The sequence below is a fragment of the Diabrotica virgifera genome, chromosome 9, assembly GCF_917563875.1.
Source record: "Diabrotica virgifera virgifera chromosome 9, PGI_DIABVI_V3a".
NCBI lineage: Eukaryota > Metazoa > Arthropoda > Insecta > Coleoptera > Chrysomelidae > Diabrotica > Diabrotica virgifera.
Genome location: NC_065451.1, coordinates 7,553,466 through 7,580,945, shown reverse-complemented (window position 1 = coordinate 7,580,945; position 27,480 = coordinate 7,553,466). Strand labels below are relative to the sequence as shown.

At 32.6% G+C, this 27,480-nt stretch overlaps 1 protein-coding gene across 1 annotated transcript in view; it reads left to right on the top strand.

The window, feature by feature from the left end:
* LOC114325617 (uncharacterized) overlaps positions 1–27,480 on the top strand; it is a 122,172-nt gene that overhangs the window by 12,718 nt on the left and 81,974 nt on the right. The window contains exon 2 of the mRNA XM_028273720.2: positions 19,397–19,608. Coding sequence (XP_028129521.1) covers positions 19,397–19,608 — 212 coding nt within the window. The remainder of the gene's footprint in view (positions 1–19,396; positions 19,609–27,480) is intronic.

The following is a 27,480-nucleotide window of genomic DNA, read 5'->3' as shown; positions in this document are numbered from 1 at the left end:
TAATCCGCTTAATGGCCATAGTTACTTCTTCGTTTGTTATTTCTGGGCCATAGGGATTGTCTATTTCATACGGACTTCGTGCAGCATCTTCGAATAATTCTTGCATATATTCTTTCCATCTTCTTAATTTATCATCAATTGTAGTCAAAATTTGACCTTCGACGTCTACGACTATGCCTATATTGCGTTGTTTTCTGATGTTCTGTACTTCTTTAATCTTTTTGTGCATATGGAAATCGTCATGTTTGCGTTGTAGTGTTTCAATTTCTGTACATTTCTCCATCAGCCATGCTTCTTTTGCCCCTTATATTTCTCTTAGTATACTCTTATGCAACTTTTTGTATTCATTGTCATTTCTACCTTTTAATTTCCTTCGCTCTTCCATCATCTGCAATATTTTATCTGTCATCCATTCTTGCTTCTTTTCTCTTTTTGATTTAAGATATTCATGCGAAAGTGTGTTGATAGATGTCTTCATTTCGTTCCATTGTTCTTCTACGCCACTAGGAGCGTCTTCAACTATTTTCGCAAAATTCTTATTAATCTCTGTTTTTACTTTTTCCTGGATGCTATTTTCTTTCAGTAGTTTTATATCTATCTTGGGTCTTACTTTCTTTTGAATTATTTTGAGTCGTATGTTGATATTTGCAACTAACAGACTATGATCTGAGAAGACATCGGCGCCTGGATATGTTTTTGTTGAGGTGATAGAATTTCTAAACCTTTTGCTTATGTTAATAAAATCAATTTGGTTTCTTATGATTTTCCCTGGGGTATCACCGGGTGCTTTCCATATATAAAGCCTTCTTGGATGTAATTTAAAGAATGTGTTCATTACAACCATATCCGTCTCTTGGCAGAATTGTATCAGTCTTTCTCCTCTTTCGTTTCTTGTGCCAAGACCATATGACCCCACAACATTCTCGACTGTACCTTGTCCTATTTTGGCGTTGAAATCGCCCATGATGATAGTTATCTCATGTTTTTTTGTCAGCTTTAGAGAGTTTTCTAGAGTCTGGTAGAAATTTTCTATTTCTTCTTCGGTTGATTCGGATGTCGGTGCGTAGACCTGAATGATATTTATATTAGAGGGACTTGAATTAATCTTCAATAGCACAACTCTATCTGATATGGGCGTAAATCCTATTACTGCTTTGGCTATTTCCCTTTTTACTATCATCGCTACGCCATTTCTGTTTCTTGTTGTGTCATCTCCCGAATAATAGATATGGTGTTCACCTATAATTTGTATGCCAGAATTTGGCCATCGAACTTCACTGCATCCTAAAATATCTATGTTTAGGCGAGTCATTTCTTGAATAATATTTGCTGCCTTGCCTGCTTGATACATGCTTCGAATGTTCCACGTACCGATCTTTTTCACTTTTGGGACATTATTGGCTGACCGGGGGATTCTTAGCACCCTCTCCCCATTTAAGGGTTGCCCGGGACTGAGGGCCGTTTGTTTTGGGTTTTCAGCCATTGTGGTGTCCTGGGGATATCCTTATGGATCTTTAATGTGGTAGTCATCCCGTGGCTTTCCACATCTCAATGCCGTTGGCTAATTTACCTCATCCGTCTTCGGAGTCAATTTCCCAGCTCCAGGGCAATGAAGTGCCCTACCAAATGTCGGTTCTTCCACCCGTAGCTGTTGACCAACAAATGGGAGATTACTTATACCGGTAATCGTTCGGTTAGTAGAGGGTGTAGTAGCAGGAAATATAGTGACCCGTCTGACTTCGGAAACCTAATCGCCATTCGGGGTCGGAAGAAACAAGAGTTAGCCAAGAAAGGCTGATAGGAAAGATTGAAAGACATTTCACTCAAGACAAGTTGAAAGAGAGTAAAATGTGAAGGCCCTTATGATCCGCCAGGTGCGTTTCATAAGCGTATGAGTATTAATACATTTTGTGTTCCCGCTCATACTTCGGGGTGTTGACTACAGACTGTATGGCTCGTCCAGCATGCCATAGCATGGAGGATGGGGTACACGACATTTTTACAATGTAGATACTCCAACTCCATGGCCTGACCCTAAATATTTGTATCTCTGAAATAAAAAAAAATCTATCAGATAATACAGACTAAATTTTATTCATGGTTTTTAAAAGAATTTGATCAATCCGAGCGTTAAGTGATCCCTGCGCATAACAGACTTCTCAAAAAATCAATGATCCGAGCCATTTATCTGACTTTTCGGCTAGCCATCCCTAACATCCGTAGCTTGACAATTTACACGTAAAACTCAACGACGACGTAACAAGTCGATGAGCAAGCGAGAAGCGAACATTACTTTTCTCCGTGGACAATAGAAGATACGGCATGGCAGGTTACGCGCCAAGTACGGCCCATTTAGGTCTGCCGGTCGGTGTTTCATTTGGAAGCATGCATCGGTAGAAATTGTCAAAAATAATCACGCCGTTTTACGTCGTTTAATTGATATTGTAATTTTTTTAAGTTGTCAGGAATTATCATTTAGTGGACATGATGGATCGAAGCATTTGTTAAAAATCAAAGTAATTATAGGGAATTAATAAAATTGTTTTAGAAATACCTATTTACTTTCTGATTCGAAGTGTATTCGTAATACAGAATGAACTACATAATACATATAATCAAATAGTTAAATTTTGAATAACGTTGTTGAATCTGAGATTTAGAAAGCCATTTGCTTTTCACTGAAAGTAGATGAAACTTCTGATTATCATGTCATTCATAATTATCAATTATTTTGTTCGATACGCGTTACGTGGTAATATTTATGAGAGGTTTTTAGGTTTTAGAGATGTGAGTAAAAGCAATAAGGCAGAATATATTTTTGGTGTTTTAAAGAACAGATTCAAATTTTTTTATACCAAAAATAAATTGGTAGGGCAAACTGGGGCAATCTTATGACGGCGTTGCTGTGATGAGTGGTGAATTGAATAGTCTCCAGGCAAAAGTTAAAACTATTGCATCACAAGCTTTATTTACTCACTATTATGCGCATATAATGAATTTAGTTTTACATGATACGTGTAAAAAAATAAAGAATATCGACTTTTCTTGCCAGTTTAGCTCACCTAAACGGATTACTGCTTTAGAACAAATTTGTTTCGAAAAAAAAGCGAACAGTTTGTCAGACGCGATGAAATTTTAAATCTCGGTTAGTTTTATCTAAGCAGATTATCTCTTATAGTTTTAGTATCTGTAGCAGATTTTCGTGAACAGCTTTTGGAAGTTTTTGATTTTATTATCGAAGGCGATGATTTTGAAAGTGGCGATACCTCGATCCGTGAAGCAATCGGTTTGAGAACTTTATTAAATACTAATGACTCTTTCAATATTTTTTTAAATATTTTTAAGACAGAGTTTTCCCAAGATATTCCTTGTTGTTCAAAATCAGTCAACTGACATTATTTATTCTAAAAATAGATTACGAAAGCTGGTGCAAAATCTCAGAGATTTTCGTAATGATAGTAGTTTCCAATATATACGCAGTGACGTTTTGGATTCGCTTGATATTTCCGAACCACCCCAAAAAAAGACAACGACATGATACATATTCTCGAAAAACGAGTAAGTATATCTTGAAATTTTGGATACCTACTATTATATGCAAATAGATACTCGTTTTTCGAATTTTGAAGATTTGCAAATTTTTGACCTCTTTGACGATTTAAAATTTAAAAGTTACGTTCGCCAAAGAATTTCCAAGATATTTATTATTACAAGTTAGGTACTTAAAAATTATGCTGGTCCAAATATTTTCAGAAAGTGGGATAAATTGCACAATATGTATGTATAATTCTATGTAGTAAGTACTGCAATTCATTACTGCAATTCAACAAACTCTTTATCAATTTTCTTATTACCACCAATTTCTGCCTAAAAAAAAACGGGATTTACCTTGTCTCAAAAGAATCAACACGTATTGTCGAAACACCATGAAACAAGAGAGAATGTCAAGTACATCAAATAAAAAAAAAAGCAAAAAACAACAAAATCTCCTATGATGAATTAAGCCTTTTAGTTTGATGGTATACCTATATGAGGAGACAAAAAAACCTTGCCGACCCTGTCTCCAAGGCCACGAGCCGCCACTGCAGGGCATTCAATAATAGAAAAACAGATTCCACGTACGCACTTCACCTTCTAGATTCTAGATCATAAACATTCTTTTAATGAACAATTTCAAATTCTCCATATTCAAAATGAACGCTTTAGCTATCTTTATTATAATCTATGGAAATTAATAAACTAAAAATACAACTAAATCACCAACTTGAGACAAACAGCTTCCCACTCTTTAATCTCCATTTCAACACTATCAAATATCCATTTTTGCTTTTCATTTTATACAATGTGCTTTTCTCTTTTGACAAAGAGAACACTTAACATCACTCCCGTTTTTCGCACTAGTGAATTTTATTGACCATATTAACCACTTTTCGTTTATTAGCAAACACATAGCACTGCTCAGCTGGTGTTAAACATGTTGCGCGATCTAATTCTGATCATTTGGATCTGCTCCAACTAAAACTCTATTTGCTGAATGGCTGAGTTTATGACACACTAAATAAAACGCGAAATTATTCCATTATTCCGAATTCTAATTTAACATTTAATTTTAGTCATGGATGCATTTTAATTCCACTTCTGTGCCATTTTGAGCCCCATTGTGGCAAACGGATCGACGAGCTATTTTCACAAATGTCACTCTAATGTAATTTGTATTCATAATTGGAAACATGCAGCCAGGTCCGTCTCTGCTTATCAAAATATAGAAGTTTCATGTTAAAAAATACTTTGAAACAAAGAGACGATAAGCTACCCCAGCTAATTGAAATACCATTCGACAATAATACTTCAATACTCTCAGGGTATGTGTTCGTCTTGTCCTAATCTTAAATATGAACTATGAAAATTCAGAATGGAAGCAAACAAAACAGTATTTTTAACTAATCATGTTTATTGTTCAATAAATACAGGGTGAGTCATGATGAACTGTACATACTCCTACCTCGTATAGAGGCTCCTATGGGGAATAACAAATGACCATTAAAAAGTGTCGGCTCCCATTGTTTAATAATATACAGGGCGAGTTTCGGATTTTGACAGAAATTTGTATTTGTCATAATTTTTGAACGGTCAGATCGATGTATCTCCTATTTTGGTCAATAGTTACACTATTACCACCCAATCAACTGATTTAGTCAAACTAAAAAAAGTCAGGTCCTACTTTAAAAAAATTAGTTCGTTTGGGTCTTAGAAAAAATTTCACCCTGTATACGCTTTTTGAAAACTCTAATATAAATTTTACAAATTAGACAAATAGTCCATTAAAATGGCATATTAATTTTTTCCCCCACACGATTACTTAATTTTTTATAAAAAAATCAAATTTGACTATGAATTAAAAATTTGGTTAAGTGAACCATAGATTTAAAAAAATTAACTTTTATTACAAAAATTAATTTTTTTAAACAAATATTTAATTTATGTTACCACCCAATCAACTGATTTATTTAGACTAGAAAAAAGTCAGGGCCGGCTTTAAAAAATTAGTTCGTTTTGGTCTTAGAAAAAATTTCACCCTGTATACGCTTTTTGAAAACTCTAATATGAATTTTACAAATTAGACAAATAGGCCATTAAAATGGCATATTTATTTTTTCCCCACACGATTACTTAATTTTTTATAAAAAAATCAAATTTGACTATGAATAATTATTGTAAAATTATTATAAAAGTTTGGTAAAGTGAACCATAGATTTAAAAAAAATAATTTTTATTATAAGAATTAATTTTTTTTAACAAATATTTAATGTATGTTACCACCCAATCAACTGATTTATTCAAACTAGAAAAAAATCAGGCCCGGATTTAAAAAATTAGTTCGTTTTGGTCTTAGAAAAAATTTCACCCTGTATACGCTTTTTGAAAACTCTAATATGAATTTTACAAATTAGACAAATAGGCAATTAAAATGGCATATTTATTTTTTCCCCACACGATTACTTAATTTTTTATTAAAAAATCAAATTTGTCAAAATCGGAATTTTAACCCTTAAAATGAAAAAAAAGAAATCACGGTAACTCGCTACAACTCTGTTCCATTTTAATATTTTTTTTCTGAAATTTTTACAGCACATATCTCTTACCATTCTGAAGACTATAAAAATTGTTGTAGATTTTCAGTCATCTTCTCGTAAAAGTTATAAATTTTTAAAAATAAACGGTGCAGATTCGTGAATTGCAAAGTTAAATCGCAAAAATTAAGTGAAAAAATTTAAAATTTGCCTATTTGATCACGTCTAGGTTAAACTATAGAGTCAAAGAGAAATGTGTGGGGAGATTTAGATCTAGACGTGTTATAGAAAAAAAAATGGTGATACTTTTAATTTTAAGAAAAACCTTGTATAATTTTTTTTATTTTTATGGTAAAATTGCGATTTTGAGAAATTTGATTTTTTAATAAAAAATTAAGTAATCGTGTGGGGAAAAAAATAAATATGCCATTTTTATTGCCTATTTGTCTAATTTGTAAAATTCATATTAGAGTTTTCAAAAAGCGTATACAGGGTGAAATTTTTTCTAAGACCCAAACGAACTAATTTTTTAAAGCCGGACCTGATTTTTTTCTAGTTTGAATAAATCAGTTGATTGGGTGGTAACATAAATTAAATACTTGTTTAAAAAAATTAATTTTTGTAATAAAAGTTAATTTTTTTAAATATATGGTTCACTTTACCAAACTTTTAATTCGTAGTCAAATTTGATTTTTTTATAAAAAATTAAGTAATCGTGTGGGGAAAAAAATAAATATGCCATTTTAATGGCCTATTTGTCTAATTTGTAAAATTCATATTAGAGTTTTCAAAAAGCGTATACAGGGTGAAATTTTTTCTAAGACCAAAACGAACTAATTTTTTAAAGCCGGACCTGATTTTTTTCTAGTTTGAATAAATCAATTGATTAGGTGGTAATAGTGTAACGATTGACCAAAATAAGAGACACATCGATCTGACCGTTCAAAAATTTTGACGAATACTTTTTACTACTCCCGAAGACGGAAGCAGATAATTTTTAATGGTCATTTGTTATTCCCCATAGGGGCCTCTATACGAGGTAGGAGTATGTACAGTTCCTCATGACTCACCCTATATATAATAAAAATATGACTTATTAAATGCATTAACAAATATATTCAAATTCTTGTCAAAAAACTAACAATTCTGGATTATACTGGCTTGTGGTACTGGTTCAATGGTAACTTCTTGATGTTGAATGGCACTGCTGATTTTGCAACTGGCGCTGAGGTTCTAAATGCTGTATTCCACCAGGCCTACGGATGTTGGTCGTTGCAGTCTTGGTGATGTGGTTGCAGTCCAGATGAAATGGTCCTCGTTGTTGTATCGCCGGCGATTTGAGGATGCTTGAAGCTGAGGAGGGAGAAAAGTGATTTTATTCCCAAAAACTATAAGATAAAACGTGTATAAGTCAAACATCAAGAAGAAAAACCAAAAACGAGCCTTTGCCAAATAATCGTAAAAAGTAGTAATTGGCAAAGGAATAAAATAAAATTAATACTGACGGGACTAGTCAAATAATTTGATTAACCATGCATATAATATGTAAGTTAAAAAGATATATTTAAACCTAAAATATCAGAACACATGCTTTTAGAACATGATAGGTTAGATATAAAAAATATTAGAAAAACTGTTATATGTTGAAATGTAATTATTAGAAAAAAATAATTAATTTTCTTACCCCAAGAGAATACGTGTTGATGGATTAAAATGAAGCTAATATTTAAGCTCCCTTGGCTTTTATGAGTTTACCACCACCATTTTGAGAATTGAGAGAGACAAAGTGTCACTTTCATGACAGTAGGACGTAGGAGATGGCAGGCATGCTCCGTATTAAAAGACAGATATCTAGAGAGTAAGGATAATATGGGGTAGGTTCAATTGATCATTTAAATGAAAAGAGATATAGTAAATAGAGGATAATAAAAGAGGGCGCCAACGAGTTTTTAACGAAGAAAACAGGTAAAACAAATAGAAAAAAATTATTAATGAAATATTAGAGAAAATAGAATAAAATAATTACAGTCGAACCTAATTATTGGAATAGCCTTCGTGCCAAGCAAAAGTATTCCTTTAACGGGGATATTCTAATAACCGATTACTGATAGCTAGTGGGAATATATCGGGACCTTAAATTTCTATTCCTTAAACCGGGATATTCCTTTAACCGGTATTCTAATAAGCAGGTTTGACTGTATTTAAAAATAAAATAGCAAAGATGTGACGTTTGTAACGTTACAAGTTATTTAAAAATATATCGTGGAATCAGACTGTATGAAAAGACCATAAAGGAAAAATTAGTAATAGATATACATGATAAAATTGGAGAAGACCAGGCAGGATTCACAGCATGAAAGTCATGCTTAGATCACATTTACACGGTCAAACAACTAATAGAAAAAAGAATGGCGAAAAGTAGATCTGCCCATCTGGCTTTTGTAGATTTTAAGAAGGCCTATGACTCGATACCTAAAACCAAGCTATGAAAATCAATGGAAGATATCGAAGTTACACGAATATTAATAAAAGCAATAAAATCAGTCTACAAGAATAACCAATTAGCTATCAAAATAAAAGATGGAGCTACTATAATTAAAATGGTATCTTTGGATGGTGAACTGATTGTAAAAAAGCAATAGTTTTAAGTACCTGGGATCGGTATTACAGAGTAATGGAGAAATAAATGGAGATGCATGCAGTAGAATTAGGGCTGGATGGATGAAGTGGAACGAAGCGAGTGGTGTGTTGTGTGACAGAAAAATTCCAATGAAGCTGAAGGGAAAATTCTATAAAACAGCCGTAAGACCGGCTATGATATACGGAACTGAATGTTGGGCAGTGAAGAAGAAAGAGGAACAACGAATGCATGTGGTGGAAATGAGAATGCTTAGATGGATGAGTGGAGTGACAAAGAAATATAAAATTAGAAATGAGTATATTAGGAGAAGTATAGGTGTGGCACCAATTCATGCCAAAATGAGAGAGCATAGGTTAAGATGGTTTGGTCATGTTCAACGTCGAGACGTTAATCACCCAATACGAAGAATAGCTGAAGTGCAGATTCCTGGAAGGAGTAGGAGAGGAAGACCAAAGAAGACCTGGGGGGAGACGATGAGGCAGGACATGTTGGTAAAGGGGATTGGCATTGATATGACCCAAGATAGAATTGTGTGGAGAAATACAATTAGGGAAGCCGACCCCGCATAGGGATAAGGCAAAGAGAATGATGACAGAAATAAAACAGCTGGAAATAGATGAAGGTAAACAAATCAAAGGAACAGACAAGTACAATTGTTTAGGTTTCATAAAATCAAACAAAGGAATAACTGAAAAAGATATAAAAAATAGACTAGGACAAACAATGGAATAAGAACATCGGTATAAAAACGAAAAGAAGAATATATAACACCATGACAAGAAGTATCCTAATTTATGGGTGAGAAAATTGAATAATAAATAAGAAATTCAAAAACAAAATAAGAGTAACAGAGATTGAATTTCTAAGGAGAAGCTGCAGAGTAACAAGAAGAGGTAGAATAAATAACATAGAGATTAAGAAAATAATGTGAATAAATTCAGATATAATACACTACATAGAACTGAAGAGATTAACCTGGTACGGACATGTCAGAAGAGCAGACAAAAAACGTTGGATAAACAGAATGACCTAGTGGAGCCCGATAGGAAGAAGGAAGAGAAGCAGACCTCGAAAATCTTTCAGAGGTGAAGTGGATGAAGCAATGAAAAAAAAATCTACAGAAAGATGACTGACAAAACAAAAATAACTGAAGAGAATGGTTGAGTGAAGGAATACAGTGAAAACTGTGGAAATCCTTAGTACGTGTACATATTTGACTAGAGATTGTCACATTTTCTTTATCGCAGGTTAGTTTCTTGACAAGGTTTCACACGATCTTGCTGCTATGTATTCGATTGATCTTCTCTAACGTGTTTATCCATTTTCGCTGCCCTCCTCCCCACTCATGCTCTTCATAAGTTCTTCTCCGCATTATATTGTTTATTTATACATATTTATATACATAATATAATAGTCTCCCGTTTTATACCGCTGTGGTTTTGGGAGTATAGCAGGGTAGTCTGCTATATCTAGGACCTACGGTATACAAGGAAGGTAACAGGGCCAGTGCTACGCTTCAACCGCCTATTATTACCCCTGGTTTTACCCAAGGTACTCATTTTATTCAGGCTAAGTCGACCTGGTACCTATACTCATTTTAAAAATGTCTAGTTGTTCTTGCCGGCGGTACAATTTGAACTACGGACCACCGGCACGCGAGCCAAGCACACTACCACTTAGCTACGCCGGCCCCTATATATTTATATACATCACGGTAAATAAAGTTTTTACAGCTAAAGCGGATTCTAGGATACTTTTAAATTCTGCATATAATTGTGAATGAATTCTATACAATATAATGTTATTACATACTTGCTTCTAAGATTTCTTTGAATTTCCTAAATCCAAATTCTGTACGCCCCTGCAAATCGCAGTCAAAACATTTCCAGCGTTTAACATAACCCTCGATAGAACTACTCTTTTCCCAAACTTTATTAACAAAACAAAAGTCGTCGTGGTTGCCTGGCAAATACGAGTATTTACAAAAGGGATTTTGGAGACGTACTGGAAAAAAATCACAGTTAATGAATGGAATGACAAAAAGAATTTTATTGACAAAACTTTAGCTGGTAGCATGTTATTAGGGAGTTATAAATAATGGGATAATTGGTAGATTAGATCCAGATAATTCGAAAGAGAGTTCCGGAAAGGAGATAAAGAATTCATGTTTTATTTTCTTTGGAAACCAAAAAAATACTAGAAGTATTTGGAAATACATATAGAAATATGTAATACTTGATCTTGATTTTTCGATTGAATCTGAAGTAGAAATCAACTCGGGAATCACACAAAGGGGTAGCTTGCGCCCACTGCTTTTTAATTTAGTAATGGACAAAATCATAGAAAACATTAAAAATACAGGAAAAGGATATAAGATGGCAGTAAAACAAATAAAACAAATCAAATTCCTCTGTTTTGCTGACGACGCAATCTTAATCTCCGATAACGAGGATAACCTACAGCGAATGGTACAAACTTTCAATACAGTGGCGAAGAACTACAGCATGAAAATATCAACAGCTAAGACCAAAACCCTGGTAGTGTCAAGGGAACCCATAAGATGCAAGATAGTAATTCTTCTTCTTCTTAGCCTTCTATCGTCCACGTTTGGACATAGGCCTCTCCCAACTCCTTCCATCGGTCTCTATCCTGAGCAACATATTTCCAATTCGTTCCGGCTACTCTTTTAATATCATCAACCCATCTCATCTGTGGTCTTCCTCTCGGTCGTTTACTTTGGTAAGGTCTCCAATGTTGTATCGTGGCATTCCAACGTTGGTCTTTTTGTCTAACAGTGTGGCCTGCAAAGCTCCATTTAAGTTTGGCAACTTTTGTTGTTATGTCCTCGACTTTTGTTTTTGATCTTACCCAGTCGCTCCTCTTTTTATCTGACAGTCGTATACCTAACATTGCTCTTTCCATAGCTCTTTCTGTTGTAGCTAGTTTATTCATATTTGCCTTGGTTAGGGTCCAGGTTTGACACCCATATGTCATGATAGGAAGGATGCACTGGTTGAACACTTTGGTCCTCAAATATTGATGTATTTTGCGGTTCTTAAGTATCCAACCAAGTTTTCCAAATCCTGCCCATGCTAGTCTTGCTCTCCTATTAATTTCCGCACTTTGGTTTTCTTTGTCAAGTTTCAGGATTTGGCCTAGGTAGATATATTCCTGGACTTTTTCTATCTCACTGCCATTTATAGTTATGCGTCTGGGGTCATCTGTGTTTGTCATTATTTTTGTTTTCTTCATGTTCATTTTTAGACCGACGTATTGGGAGCTGCCTGCGAGTTCCTCTATCATAATTTGCAGTTCCTCGAATGAGCTCGCTATAATCACAATGTCGTCAGCGAATCTGAGGTGATTTAGCTTCTTGCCATTAACGTTAATGCTATAGGTTGACCAATTTGTCGTTTTGAAGACGTCTTCTAGTGCTAGGTTGAAAAGCTTTGGCGATATTACGTCTCCTTGTCTCACGCCTCTCTTAATAGGGATGGGATTTGTATTTTCGTCTAGTTGTACTATCATAGTTGCATTTTCATATATATTATGTATTAGTTGTCTATATCTCGAATCTATTCTACAATTATTAATAGCTTGTTCTATGGCCCACATCTCGATACAAGATAGTAATTAGCAACGAACTAATTGAACAAGTCTCGAGATTCGAATACCTGGGAATCGAAATATGTAGTTATAGAGATGTTAAAGAGAGCGTCCGACAGCAAATAAATAAAGCCAAATACGTGTCAGGATGTTTGAGGGATGTTATATGGAGAAATAAAGATATGAGGCTGGAAGGGAAAGTATGCATATATGTGCAAATCATTAAGACCGATCATGACGTACGCGATAGAAACAAGACGTGACACAGCAGAAACCAAGAGGATACTGAGAACATCAGAAATGAGAACGTTGAGGCAGTGGCGTAGCGTGAGTGTCGGCCGCCCGGGGCGGAAGATAATTTTGCCGCCCTCTTAGTTAGGTATTTTAATTTATTGTATAACATTACATACATTAATTATAGAGAACTTTTCGGCAAGAACAGTCATCATTATTTTGCATTATATAGGTTGGATTTTAAATATTAAAGTTTATCTAAGTTTTACAATCACGTTTATTATTAATACAAAAATTCGTTTACTTTAACCAATTAAATATATTGATATAACTTAGGTACAGTGGGAAAAATGAAAGAATACCCATGAACGATCACATCAATCACATATTTTGTATTTGCTGTTTGTTTTTTCATAAATAACAAACGAAAGAGATATATTATTAATAATCTGAATAATATGTGATTGATGTGATCGTTCTTGGGTATTCTTTCATTTTTCCGACTGTAGGTACCTACCTATCACTTAAGATTAGGTGCACCTTGAAGATCGACAAAATTAAATAAAATCAATTTTCAATTAGAACTAGAACGATACTATAATGTTACATTTTTATTTTTATTGAAGTAATATGAGAGTATCTTCCAGCTTGGATTTAACAATAAATTTAAATAATTCAAGTGAGTCTGCAATCTCAATTTCGTTGTCTGTAGTGCCTGTAGCAGCAACAAAAGTCCGCAGTCGAAGTTTTTCCAGCTTGAAACTCTGCTCGTCAATTTCGTCAGATGCGTAGTCTAGATTACATTCAGTTTTGTTGCTGTTGAAAATGCTGACGAATTTCTACAATAACTCTATCTAACAAAGAAAACAGCTTTCGTCTCAACTCATTTTTCCGTCATCGAAAATATGCTTTCTTGTTATGCGCCTCCGAGGTTTTATGGAAATTCCAAGTTCTTCACACATATTTTTGCATAACCTACAGCGCCATTTGCCCATTCCTCTCTTTTCTCTGTCAATATCATCTGCAAAGCATTTACATTTAAGCATTTTCTGAGCGCACAATCTTATGTCAAGTCCCCTTGTTTGTAAATATTTTTGTGCGTTATTCACTTCATGTAGCACCGGTTGCCACAGGCCCAAAAAACAAAGAAAGGAAAATGACTACATCGAAACTAGTAAAGCACCTGCATCTGTTCTAGTATGTAAGCTTTCACCTGCCTCTGTCAGTTTTTCCAAAGTGACGAGAATGTCTTTGTAATGATGCAATGTTACATTTACATATATTTGCCCATTATGCTAATATTATTTGAATTATTATATCAATGCACTCCATCTCTTGCACTCCACCGCGTGTCTTGAATCCTTCTTTTGCCTGTAGCTGCTATCAGAACTTCCCAACGATGTGTCGTTGAGAAAAAAAAGAATAGCAACGTTCTAAAGTGCCGAAAAAAGTTGTGCTGATTGTTAGTCATAAACGGGGAATTCTCACAAGTCAGTATAGACGTTGTTGCCAGTCGCAATAAATATCATTCAAAGAAAAGGAATTCCCCGAATTCGTCACAAAATAAGTAATGAAAAATTCCGTGCTCCTTTCAATCGGTCCGAATTTGCACTTGCGATAAAAATATAAAATGGTTCAAATATTTACAAACTATTTTTATTATTTATTGTTAAATTTTGCCGCCCCCTAAAAAGTGCCGCCCGGGGCGGGCCGCCCCTGCCGCCCCCACTACGCTACGCCACTGCGTTGAGGTCATTAACTGGGAAAACACTGAGAGACAGAATACCGAAAGACAGAATAAGAGATATCTGTAACATACAAGACATAGTACGGTGAAAAAGACAGAGAAAACGAGGGTGGAGTGGAATCAGCATGTGACGAGATTGGGCAGTGAGAGAATAGCCCGTATAGCCAGAAATTCAAAGCCAACAGGCAAGAGGCCAATAGAAAGGCCCTTTAAATGTGGCGAAATAGCTGGCAGTCAGCATCACAGATACGAATTCAAGCTCAAAATAGATAAGAGCATGTCAAGAGGCCTAATATAAGAAGAAGAACAAGAATTTCATGCAGTTGTGGCTTAACCCTTCATGTTACAAATGCTGTCTTTCTCATTTTGCTTTTTTCTTTTTTTGCTATGATCTTTCTTGCTGCGTCAATTTCTTTTGTTTTGATTTCTTCCTAATGTTCTTCTGTATCTAGATTGCCTCTATGTATCAGTGTTTGTGTTATTTCTGTCTCATTGTTATATTTGATATCTTGTTTTCTCAATTTTTGTATTATAGTTGTTTTGTTGTTTGTTCCTGTCTATTCCTGTTGTTTATCTGAATTCTGCATCAATATTTTATCTGTACTAGGAGATGATCAGATCGGCAGCATACTCTGTTGTTTTTACTTCTTTTTACTTGCGTATTTTTATTCGTGATTCTTAATCTTGCTTCCATATCTTGCATGATTTTTGATGTCTAGATTTACTTAGTCTGGTAGATCGGTAATAGTATGTCATATCTTTTTTTACAAATATATCTAGGGCACCCATTTTATGCAGGATTTAATGTGTGCAGATGTTTGTTTTAAGGAGCTACACCTGAATTCTAGCTTTTAGTTTAACTTTCTATTATACAGTAGACTCCCTCTATAATGACTACTGAACTGGCGGACTAATTACCTCGTTATAAGCGGATCTCGTTATATCAGAAACAATAATATTGTGCATACCACCACCACTGAAATGTTTTTATGCCTCTTCCGTAGTTTATTAGGTGTCGATGGTCGACCACAACAATGAAACTCGGCCATCGTAAATATTTGTAAATTTCCTACAATAAACAATATTGGTCGATAGATAAACAAGAAAAAATGAGCTTATTACAGGCGGTGGATTTTATTACAGCACTGGTCTCGCAAAGCACACAGATGTTGAGCATTCCTGTATACAAGCAGTTATGGTATTTATTTATGGCCATCACCACGCCAAAAAGAGGTAAAGAAACATATTCTTCGATTTCATTTTTCCTCGTTATAACTAAATATGCCTCGTTATAGAGGTGTTATGGGAATTTCATGGAACATCTAGTGTGCATCCTTATAAGCGAAACCTCGTAATACCCGTGTTCGTTATAGCGAGAATCTACTCTAGAAGTTTTTTTGTCGAGTTCTGTTATACATATTCTAAATCTCTTTTGATTTATTGTTGTCTCCGTTGCATCTACCAACTGATCTTGTGGCAGTTTTATAGAATTTACTTTTCGGTTGCTATCACCAAATATATGACTTGCCTCCTTCCATTTCATCGATCTATTTTACTTCACGTCTCTCTATTATATTTCCTCATCACTTTGAAATACTTGTTTTACATTAACTTTACCATCCAAAGTTATCATATTATTTGTAGTAGTAACTCAAGCTTTAAAGAAACATTCATCATATAGTATCAAATGCAAAGATGTTAAAAGTGATTTCATATAATTTTCTTTTCATGGTCGAAGTTTTTCTCGAATTCTCAAATAAAATTTGCTATGGGTACATAATTCGCAAATATTTTACGTGTATCCCTACTTTTTCTGTCTTTACACGGGAAATTACGTGTAGTAAAATTCACACTGGTATGGATATGTAAACATTACTAGAATGTCATTCTACTTGAAAATGTCATCATTAATTTAAAGAGATGGCTTTTAAATGTTCTTGGATAACTGTTATTTCTATACTTGCAAATTATTAATTCAGTTAATAAATGTGATAATTTTTTCACTAACTATATATTCAGTGATTGTAATAATTTATTTGTACAACAAAAACTAATACTCAATCGAGAAAAGAGGAAAAGTGTTAAAGTGATTTTTTAAAAATATATTGTTATGGAACGCTTACAATTTTGAACATCTTTAACAACAAAATACTTGGATCACAGAATATATTATCCTGATGTATTCTCTTCCACAAATAATACACAATAAATAACTTTTTATTAAGTTCACGTCTTAAATCAATTATTTATCAAATACACTATATATCAATAATATTTAATCAATACCTCAAAATATTCCCGATGCAATGTCAAAAATATTTAAAATTGTCACTGATTGTCAGTGTCTGACTGACAATATATGCTGACAATATTATATTCGGCTGAGTGCGTTGTAAGACAAAGATAGATTTGGAAAATATTACCACGGCATTGTGTTAATTTTTTTCGAATCCTGAAAAAACCAATAAATATTTTTGAAAAATTTAAACGCAGAATGAAAAATTAAATTATTACCGAGGGCCGAAAGTCCCTATAGAATAAATAAAAAGTTTATTTTGAATGATATATTTGAAATTAAAAATCACACTAAATTTTCTCTTAGTTTTTCACCCCTGTAACTTATTTAAAATAACATTATAGAAGTTCTCAGGGACTTTCGGCCCTTGCTAATAACGTAATCTTTCATTCTGCGTTTAAATTTTTCAAAAATACTTATTAGTTTTCTCAGGATTCGAAAAAAATAAATCCCCATTTGAATAGCATTGCAGCCGAAAATACGTACCGATCCTCTTAAGATAAGATCAAAGTTTTTCTAAAGTAAATATTTATGAAGCTCTTATAGATACATAAAAGGAAGTTGACTTTGTGCCAAGATGAATAGTTAAACAATCTCCTACATAAATAAAAATTGAATGAAACGGGATATTTTTGCTTTTTGTGTATTTTGATTTTGGTAAATTTCTGTTTCAAGAGACGAATCCTAAATAAAATTTAGTTTCTAATAGACCTGGATCCCGCGTACAGAAAAAAGTTGATTAATAGCAAGCTAATAGCTTAACGGTGTCTAGTCGGACAAACTTTGATGTACGGGAACACTGGAACAGAGGGAGTTTTAATTGTGGAACAGGTTAAAAATTTGGAACGTCAGACTACGAAAACGTTCCATGTATTTTGTCGGACAGAACTTTCAATTGATTTATTACCAGTTCATTAAACTCTCATGCAAACATCAGACTGGTGTTTATTACCAAAAACGCGTTCCAAGATTGCGGCTGTAATTTTGAATATTTTTTAGAGATATTTGGCACACGTCTTCGTAATATAATAAAGAATGGCGGTACAGAGCCCAATTTGAAAAATATATTAATATGTGAAAATTACTCTGTAATTAAATACAATATTAAAAAATCGAGCCTGTACCGCCATTAAGAAGAACAAAAAAATATACTTTCTTCAAATAAACTTTTTTATCTGATGCCTAGATTTTGTGTCATTTTGGAACTACTAAAATTTTTTATTTCATTAGTAGTTCCAAAATGACACAAAATCTAGGCATCGGATAAAAAAGTTTATTTGAAGAAAGTGTATTTTTTGTTCTTCTTAATGGCGGTACAAGCTCGATTTTTTAATATTGTATTTAATTATAGAGTAATTTCCACATATTAATATATTTTTCCAATTGGGTTCTGTACCGCCGTTCTTTATTATATTACGAATATGTGTGCCAAATATCTCAAAAAAATATTCAAAATTACAGCCGCAATCTTGGAACGCGCTTTCGCTACCTGTTGATCGCAACTGTTTCACCTTAATGAGTAGAACACGAAGAACGTGTCAAATGACAGGAATCATGTTGGTTAGTAATAGCAGTCTGATATTTGCATGAGAGTTTAATGTAAAGGTAACAAATCAATTGGATGTTCTGTCCTACAAAATACATGGGAAGTTTTCGTAATCTGACGTTCCAAATTTTTAAACTGTTCCACAATAATTAAAACTTCCTCTGTTCCAATGTTCCCATACATCAAAGTGTGTCCGACTAGACACCATTAAACTATTAATAACTTTTCAGCTTGCTATTAATCAACTTTTTTTTGATACGCGGGATCCATGCCTATAACTTAAACTATTATTAAGAATTTTAAATAAATTTAAAAGTCACTTTTGGCTTGGCACTTTGTTATTTTTCATTTCTACTAACGAATTTCTGATTTCGTTTTGAGTTATATCTTGCATAAGCTCTGATCCTTGGTTGAATATTATTTTTCACTGATGTGGTTGATTGGTCCCTCATTTGTTAATTAGATATATTTTCTTATAGAAGATTTTTGTTATTTTTAGCAATCTTCCTCTATTTGTCGTTGGGATACCTTGGTTGTCTTTTAGATTAATTTTTTTTTGTTTAGCAGTTTTCTCCGCAACACTTTCATATTTTTATTCTTATCTATAGCTTGTCTTATGTTTTTTATATTGAATTTTCACACTTCTTTCTTGATTTCTTTAGATGTTTCTTTGTTCAGCTCTTTTATAAAAGAATTTTTCAGCTCTAAATAAAATTTAATCTCTAATTCTAAATATATAATAGAAACGTATTTAATTTAATTGTATAAACCTTCTGATCAAGGTATTAGGAGTTTTATATTAAACAGGACAGTAGATTTGTTTGATTCGATTATATTAACCTTGTACTAGTTTACTGGGAAAATCCTTGGTCAATGTCGCTATATATTATTCAAAAAAAGCTTCAATTCAGTAAACTACTTGTCTGTCAATTATTACCGTTTATCTTTCTATTTCTTTTATACGGGGTGCTCTATTCATAAATAAAAAAATGGCAAGTTATAGCCTAATTTACTGGAAGATTAAAGTAGACAGAAGGTCAGACGCTAATAATTTTATAGCATAAAACAATAATTACCACTGAGAATGTCAGTTTGATACGTTAGTGTTGATTATATTTGAAAAAAAAATTTAAAACATTTTATAATAAAATTATTTTTTTCAATTTAATTGTGGTTTATTTCCCATCTAAATAGTTAATTATAAAAATGCCACAAGGAAATAGCTTCAGAAAAACATATTTTTGTTTTGTTTCAGCTCTCCGGTTGGTTGGCTTTGGCCGTTCTCTCAGGCGGATCGTTCTTAGTACTCATTCCAGCTCTACCGATCACCGCTCAACCTCCATTGCTAGCTGTGCTGTCCATTTTGCTCCTACTACATCTAGCAGCTCATTTAGGAGCAGCCCTCGTGGATCCTGCCGAGGTTGCGCTCAGAGAAAGGGAACCTGTACCAGTACCACAATTAGATAGGTAAAGTATTAACCTATATTGTTGTATAATTGTTTTTTGGAAAAATTCAAAAAATAAATTTATATCAGAAACCACGAGATCATAGATTTTCTTCGCCCTGTATACGACCAAAAATTGTATATTTTCTAATTTAGTTAGTAAACAGTGTTTTCGCGGAAGGTGAAATCATTAAGGGGTTTCGTTAATGGATTTTTTGAACGGACTGAGAGACAATGGTGCGGTAATATTGTAAAGTACATTTTATATCGACAATAGGATTTTTGTAAATGATTCTTGGAAGGAGACATTTATTGAGTTAAGAATATAAGGTTTTTGTTTAACATTTGGAAACAACGAAAATAATTTGGTATCTCCTAGAATTTTAACAAACGGAAAGTTTGTATACAAAATAAATTGGTTCTTAAGAAATGAAAATATGGAAGTTTTGGGTAGAGAGGTTTTTTGTGATTGGTGGAGAAAGATCGATGGAAGGGATGAGAATATTGAGTCTGAATTTAAGAGAGAAAAAAAAGGGCACTGTGTAATGAATATCTGGAGACAGCAGTCCAGTTTTTTGAAAAGTGAGAAGTCAGTGTAAAGTGGTGAAGTTGGCTTTTTCGAGCAGAATCGTGTTGAAACAAGATCGTTGACCGAGTTGAAAAGTTAATTTTCCTTGTGTCCGAGGAAGATTCCTGTTTCTGCCTAGGACGAGTAGCCGGTGAGTATCAATTTACACAAGATATCGAGCAGAGAGAAAACTGAGTCGAGAATTAGAGCGAGTCCTGTATTGTTTGTTTGTGAAGCAGTTTGGACGAGAAGGACCTTTCGCAACATTCTAGGAGCACATGTGGGAGAATCGAGGACCGCGCAACCTGGGAGAAGAAGCCAAGAAGAAACAAAAAGGTTAGTCAGATTATTTATGAAACGGAGAGAGTTTGTGTTATATTCACACCATATTTGTTTAATTTTGCATTGAACAGTTTATAGCATAATTTAGTCATTCCAAATTTTAAAGAAGAAATAAGTAATTCCATTCAAAAGGAGAAAAGAAATTTTATTAATTTTGTAAGAATAGTCTTACGATTTATTTAAATAATTTTTTTTGTTAAAACAAAGGAGATATCAGAATTAAAGCTTGATTTATTAGATGAGAAATAGTTGCAACAAATTTAAATTTTAGTATTTTTTTAATCTTATGTTTGCGGTATATTGGATAAATAAGTAATAGTTTACATTTATATCACATTAAGTGTGTTTAATTTCCCTGTTTAATCCTGAAGGAGTAAGCAACTAGAGATACTAGAAGCCACAAATCAAAGGTAATGCATCAAATATAAAATAGCCCTGAGAATAAAGTTTATTAGAAAATTTAATTTGAATTTGGTTTTGTTTTACATAAGCAGTAATTTAAAATAATTAAGTAATTAATCAAAATAAGAATTTTCTGATCAATCTAATAAAACAGATAAAGTAGAGCTTAACAATATACATATTTTAACAAATAAGGTTATTTCGGACCTCCCCCACATGAACGTTCCAACTCTAACCATGTTCTCGAAATCACCACGGCGTGATAGGTGTTCCAGAATTTACTCGAAGGTTGTTCAGAATATTGATGAAATATAGATAGGCGGATCCGTTTTCTGGAATATTCCAGTATTTTTGTATTTTGGTATATAAGGAACAATTAAATTAGTTTAGTAGTGTTTAAGATAAATTTAAACTGAACAGTTGTACTTAAATAAATAAATTGTATATAAATGGCGATAGAATCAAAAGATAAAAAGATAAAGTTTTATTTATTTTATAGGCGATAGAATCCTTAGATGGATAAGTAGAATGACAAAAGCCAATAAAATTAAGAATGAATACCTACATTGGTAAAGTCTATGGGTGGAAGTTTAGGGGGATGAATAAATAAGATTTATAATGACATATCACACAAAACCCCCTTCTGTTTAAGATTTTAGACAAGGGCCACCCCCGTTTTGAGAGTTGATATTTGAGAATGATTATATTTACAAAGTATACCCCACTAAATATAAAAATTGAGAGGTGCGAGCGTTTTTTGGTTTTTACGTCAGTAATTTTTGATGTAATCATTTTATATATGGTAGGTTTAAACTGAAAACAATGTCTGAATTATATTGAATCTTTTAAATCATTATTTTTGGCAACAGAATCTGCCAGTAGATACCGGAATCTTATATAAATTTAGTGCTTTATGAACAAATCGAAATTGTAATCTCAATAATAAACTGGCAAAGTTTGGGACCAAAATTACTCGCCAAATGTGTTTTCTGGAATAAAATATGTATTTACTTTCGGGTAAAAGCCAAAAATTAAATGAAACTTTATACATCCGTATTCCACTGCTAATTCGGGATAAAATGCTAATTAGACAAGCAATTGGACTTCATAAGTTTTAGTTTTTCAGCCAACGTGACAGAAAGTAGAACCGGAAGTCGATATTTGAACTCTTCATGTAACTTTGCGTCGATTGATTTATGATTTCACTAATTTTGGGTCAACTTGTCAAACTTCCGGTCATAACCTTTTAACCGGAAGCGATATAAATACCGGAAGTATATGTTTGTTCTCGCCTTGCTAAGGCACGTCGAATAAAATAAAATTTCGGCAATTTTAAAACAGTACTTCCATCCAGTAGCAACTTCCGAATAAATACAGGCCAATTTGACCTTTCTCATGAACATTTCTGTTTATACTCTGGGCTAATTAGCAAAATTCATGGAAAAGTTATTTACCAGCAATTTTATTGCTGGAATCGAATTATAAGATCCTATATATTAATAATATAGGTATGCAAAGTCCGCAGATAGTGTGCTACTTTTTTAATAAACAAAATGGAGCCGAAAAATCGTATTTTTTTCAATTATTGCTCTATAACTCCGAAGATTTTAACTTTACAACTAAAACACCTTAATAAAAATTTTCCTCGGAAAATGCGGGTTTTCCTAACAAAAACTCTAATTTTCAAATAAAGTTTTAGGTAAGTAATTATTAATCAATAATTAAATAACTTAGTGACATCAAAGCTTTCTTGGTATAGATTGTAATTCCAGAAGCCGGTGAAAATTAAACGAATATTTTAGCAACAATTCAATTGTTAATTAACAAATTACGATCGCAATAATAACCAAAATGATCATGATACATTGATCAAACTTATAAAGATTATAAAGATGAGATGCTTATTTAATATTTTATCGACAAAATATAAATTTTTCTTTTTTTTTGCATAATCTTTAAATTTTGAAAAAAAAATAGTTATAATACGCTGGTCTAATTAGTAAAGTACAAAGAAAGGATATTTACCAGCAATTTTATTGCTGGAATCGAATTATAAGATCCTATATATTATTAATATAGGTATGCAAAGTCCGCATATAGTGTGCTACTTTTTTTATAAACAAAATGGCGCCGACAAATCGTATTTTTTTCAATTATTGCTCTATAACTCCGAAGATTTTAACTTTACACCAAAAACACTCAAATAAAAATTCACCCCAATTTAATTCTGCATAGAGGCATGTTTTTCCCGATTTGCTCCGACGAAAATTTTCCTCGGAAAATGTGGGTTTTCCCAACAAAATCTCGAATTTTCAAATAAATTTTTTGGGCCAGTAATTATTTATCAATAATTATATAGCTTGGTGAAATAAAAGCTTTCTTGTTATAGATTATAAATTCAGAAGCCGGTAAAAATGAAACGAACATTTTAGCAACAATTCAATTGTTAATTAACAATTTACAGTCGCAATAACAACCAAAATAATCATGAGACATTGATCAAACTTAGAAAGATTATAAAGGTGTGATGCCTATTTAATATTTTGTCGACAAAATATAAATTTTTCATTTTTTTGCATAATCTTTAAATGTTAAAAAAAATTGTTATAAACAAATTAACATTTCTCAGAAATTGTTTATTATATTCTAATTTAAAAAAATACTTAAAATGCGTATTTCATAGGTCTTGAAAATGAATGCTTTAAAAAAATTTTCCAACCATTTGCAAAAAAGTTATGAAGCAGCAAAATAAATATACGAAATCTCCGTTGTTTATAATTTGTTTTAATTGTTTCAAAGCTTAAAAGTGAGTCTATGGTACAGCCTAATTACTCACAAAGAATGTCAAAAATTAGTGCAATGGTTATATTTTAATCAAAGATTAAAAATACTTTTTTTTTGTAATTTTTAGCGCAAACGTAGGCCTGATACAGAGTCGGAGCTAAAATGTTCACTCGAAGCGACTGACATGCAGCATGCATTCATTATTTATTAAAAGTGTACATCACGCGGCTGGTCGTCGCTCAGAGTGAAAATTTTAGCTACAGTACTGTGTTACTCTACTTTCGCGCGTGTAAATTACAAAAAAATATATTTATCATCTTTAATTAATATATAACCATTAAACTGAGATCGATATTTTTTTTGTAAATAATTAGCTTGTACAGTGGAACCCCGATAAGTCGGCCCCCGATAACCCGGAAGTCCGGCTAACCCGGACCGATTTTCATCAGATAAACATTTTGATTTTCAATATTTTGTATTTTTCAATTTAATTGTGGCTTATTTCCAATCAAAATAGTTAATTATCAGACAAGCCTTTCAACAATAAAAATGTATGTAATATAATATTTGAGAGATAATGTGTACTTATGTGTGTAATTTGAACTATACGATATTAAAAATGACTCATAGCACACGCCGCAGAAACAACAGCCACCTGTCTGTAGTATCTATTCCTTTTTATTTCAAACTGTCAGCATTGTTTAGGAAAGACTATTTAAAAAATTCTTTTATAAACAATGGTCTTTAGTATTGTGTGTCTTGTATTGTTCGCTTCCATTTGCTTACGTTTGGGTTTGGTGTTTTTTTTTAGTAATTTTAATGAGTAGGTAATACTGTGCATATTTATAAATATATTTCCTGTTATTTCAATTCTAACGGAGTTTATCTGTAAGTATACCGTATTTTATTAATTTTTACCATATTCTCCGGCTATCTCGGATTTTCGATAACCCGGATCGGTCGCGGTCCCGATTAATCCGAGTTATCGAGGTTCCACTGTACTTTAAACTCACTTCTACGCTTTGAAATAATTAAAAAAATATATAAACACAGTAGTAATCGTATGTTTATTTTGCTATTTCATAACTTTTTTACAAATGGTTGCAAAAAAGTTTTAAAGCATTCATTTTAAAGATATTTAAAATGCGCATTTTAGCTATTTTTTAAAATTATAATATAATAAAAACTTTCTGAGAAACATTAATTTGTTTATAGCTATTTTTTTAAAACATTTAAAGATTATGCAAAAAAATAAAAAATTCATATTTTGTCGACAAAATATTAAATAGACATCTCATCTTTATAAGATTTCAAAGCTTGATCAGTGTATCATAATTATTTTGGTTATTATTGCGACCGTAAATTAATAATTAACAATTGAATTGTTGCTAAAGTATTCGTTTAATTTTCATCAGCTTCTGTAACTATAATCTAAACCAAAAAGGCTTTTAAGTCAACAAATTATTTAATTATTGGTAGATAATTACTTATCTAAAACTTTATTTGAAAATTAAAGATTTTGTTGGGAAAACCCGCATTTTCCGAGGAAAATTTTCGTCAGAGCAAATCGTGAAAAACATATCTCTATGCAGAATTTAATTGCGGTGAATTTTTATTTGGGTGTTTTTGTTGTAAAGTTAAAATCTTCGGAGTTATAGAGCAATAATTGAAAAAAATACGATTTTTCGGCGCCATTTTGTTTATAATAAAAGTAGCACACTATCTGAGGACTTTGCATATCTATATTATTAATATATACAATCATAAGATTCGATTCCAGCAATAAAATTGCTGGTAAATAACTTTTCCCAAAAATGGCCTATTCTCCGGTAATCAGCCCAGACTATTATTTATGTTGTATTTAGGCGCAGATAACAGATAACAATATGGCAAGTCAGAAAATTCTGCTTACGTGGGGTATAGATAAAAAAAGGATTAAGCAAGAAATTTATGAGAGACAAAAATATAAGAACAATGTAGAGGAATATTAGAGTGAAGAGTGAATAACAATGTCCTACACTATAGTTAGAGGCGACAGACACTTGGAAAGTGAATGTGTGACTTTCAATGGTTAAAAAGAAATAATAAAGTTAATGAGAAACGCACAAGGAAAGATTGGAAAAAAGAGTAAACTGAAGTAACTATTACTAATAAAACATACGAGAAAGAAATTCTACGATAAGATTTTATTTATCAAAAAAGAAATCAGTACTTATTCTTGGTAGATTGAATCAAAGAAGGACTCGATAAACTACCCCAGTTAATTTAAATAATATTCGAAAATAATACTTCAACCAACTAAGATAGTTATCGACTATCGATCACCCTATGCCTAACTCAGTCTCTCCCAAGGTTCGTCTTGTCCTAATCTTAGATATGAATTCTGAAAATTTTAACCAATCATGTTTATTGTTCATAAAGATATAATAAAAATGTGACTTATGAAATGCATTAACAAATAATATATTTAAATTCTTGCCAAAAACTAACAATTTTTAGATTATACTTTTACATGGCTTGTGGTACTGGTTCGATGGTAACTTCTTGATGTCGGATGGTACTGCTGTTGGTTCTGCAACTGGCTCTGGTGTTGTAGTTGTTCAGGGGCACCAGGCCTACAGGTGTAAATAGAAAACGAACTCGAATGAGGACGAATATCTGAGGAAGGGAAAACCAGTATTTTGAGCCCATTTTAAAGAAAGGCGAAAACGATCATAGCAGTAATAAAGGAATAAACCTATTGAGATTTACCTTTTGAAATTCCTAATCATGTACTAACGAGTATATAACAAGCCAGCCTACATATACTTTATCGATATAGAAAAGACGTTCGACAGAGTGCGACTATTAGATGCTATATATTTAGTATATAATATAATATACAAATACCATTGGATATCATAAAAATTATAGAAAATATATACTGTTATATAATTTTTATGGGAAAAATTTAGAATATTAATTTATGTCAAAGACCACGAAATCATAGATTTTCATCGCTCTGTATATGGCCAAAAATTATAAATAGTATTAGTTAGTCATAAGCAGTGTTTCGTTGAAAGTGAAAATCGTTCAGTATTAATAATTCTCTGAACGGACTTATACCATTAATACGGTCGGATTAGAAAGTACATGTATTCGCTTTGAAGTGAACAATAGAACGTTTATAAATGCTTATTAGAAGGAACAAAAATGGACGCAAATAAAAGTATGTATGACCAAAGCAGCGCAAGTCAGTAATAGAAATATAAAAGATGGATTCAAAGAATGGTTTGATGAAGAATGTAAAATAGAACTGGATGAAAGAAATAAGTTAAGACTCAAAAGGATGCAAGTGAAAACACCAGAGATGGAGATACAATACAACGAACAAAGAAAACGAACTAAAAGAATCATAAGAGCAAAGAAAAGAAAGTACAACGAAGATAAATTGAAATGCATAGAAGAAAACTATAAAAATGGAGAAGTCAGGAACTTATATCAAGGAGTAAAAAATGAGAAAAAGGGGTTCCAAAGAAAACCTGTACACTACAAAAGCAAAAATGGAAGGAATTTAGTAAGCGACGAAGAAATACTGAGCAGATGGAGAGAATACTTCGAAGAGCTTCTAAATGAAATTCCCACAACACAATATGCAGAAGAAGAAGAAGAAGGACCGAATGAAAATATTGATCAAGAAGAAATACAGGAAAGACCGCCTAATGAAAAAGAAATAAAAGAAATAATAGAAAAACTAAAGAAAAACAAGAGCCCAGGTAAGGATGAAATAACAGCTGAAATGTTTAAATATGGAGGACC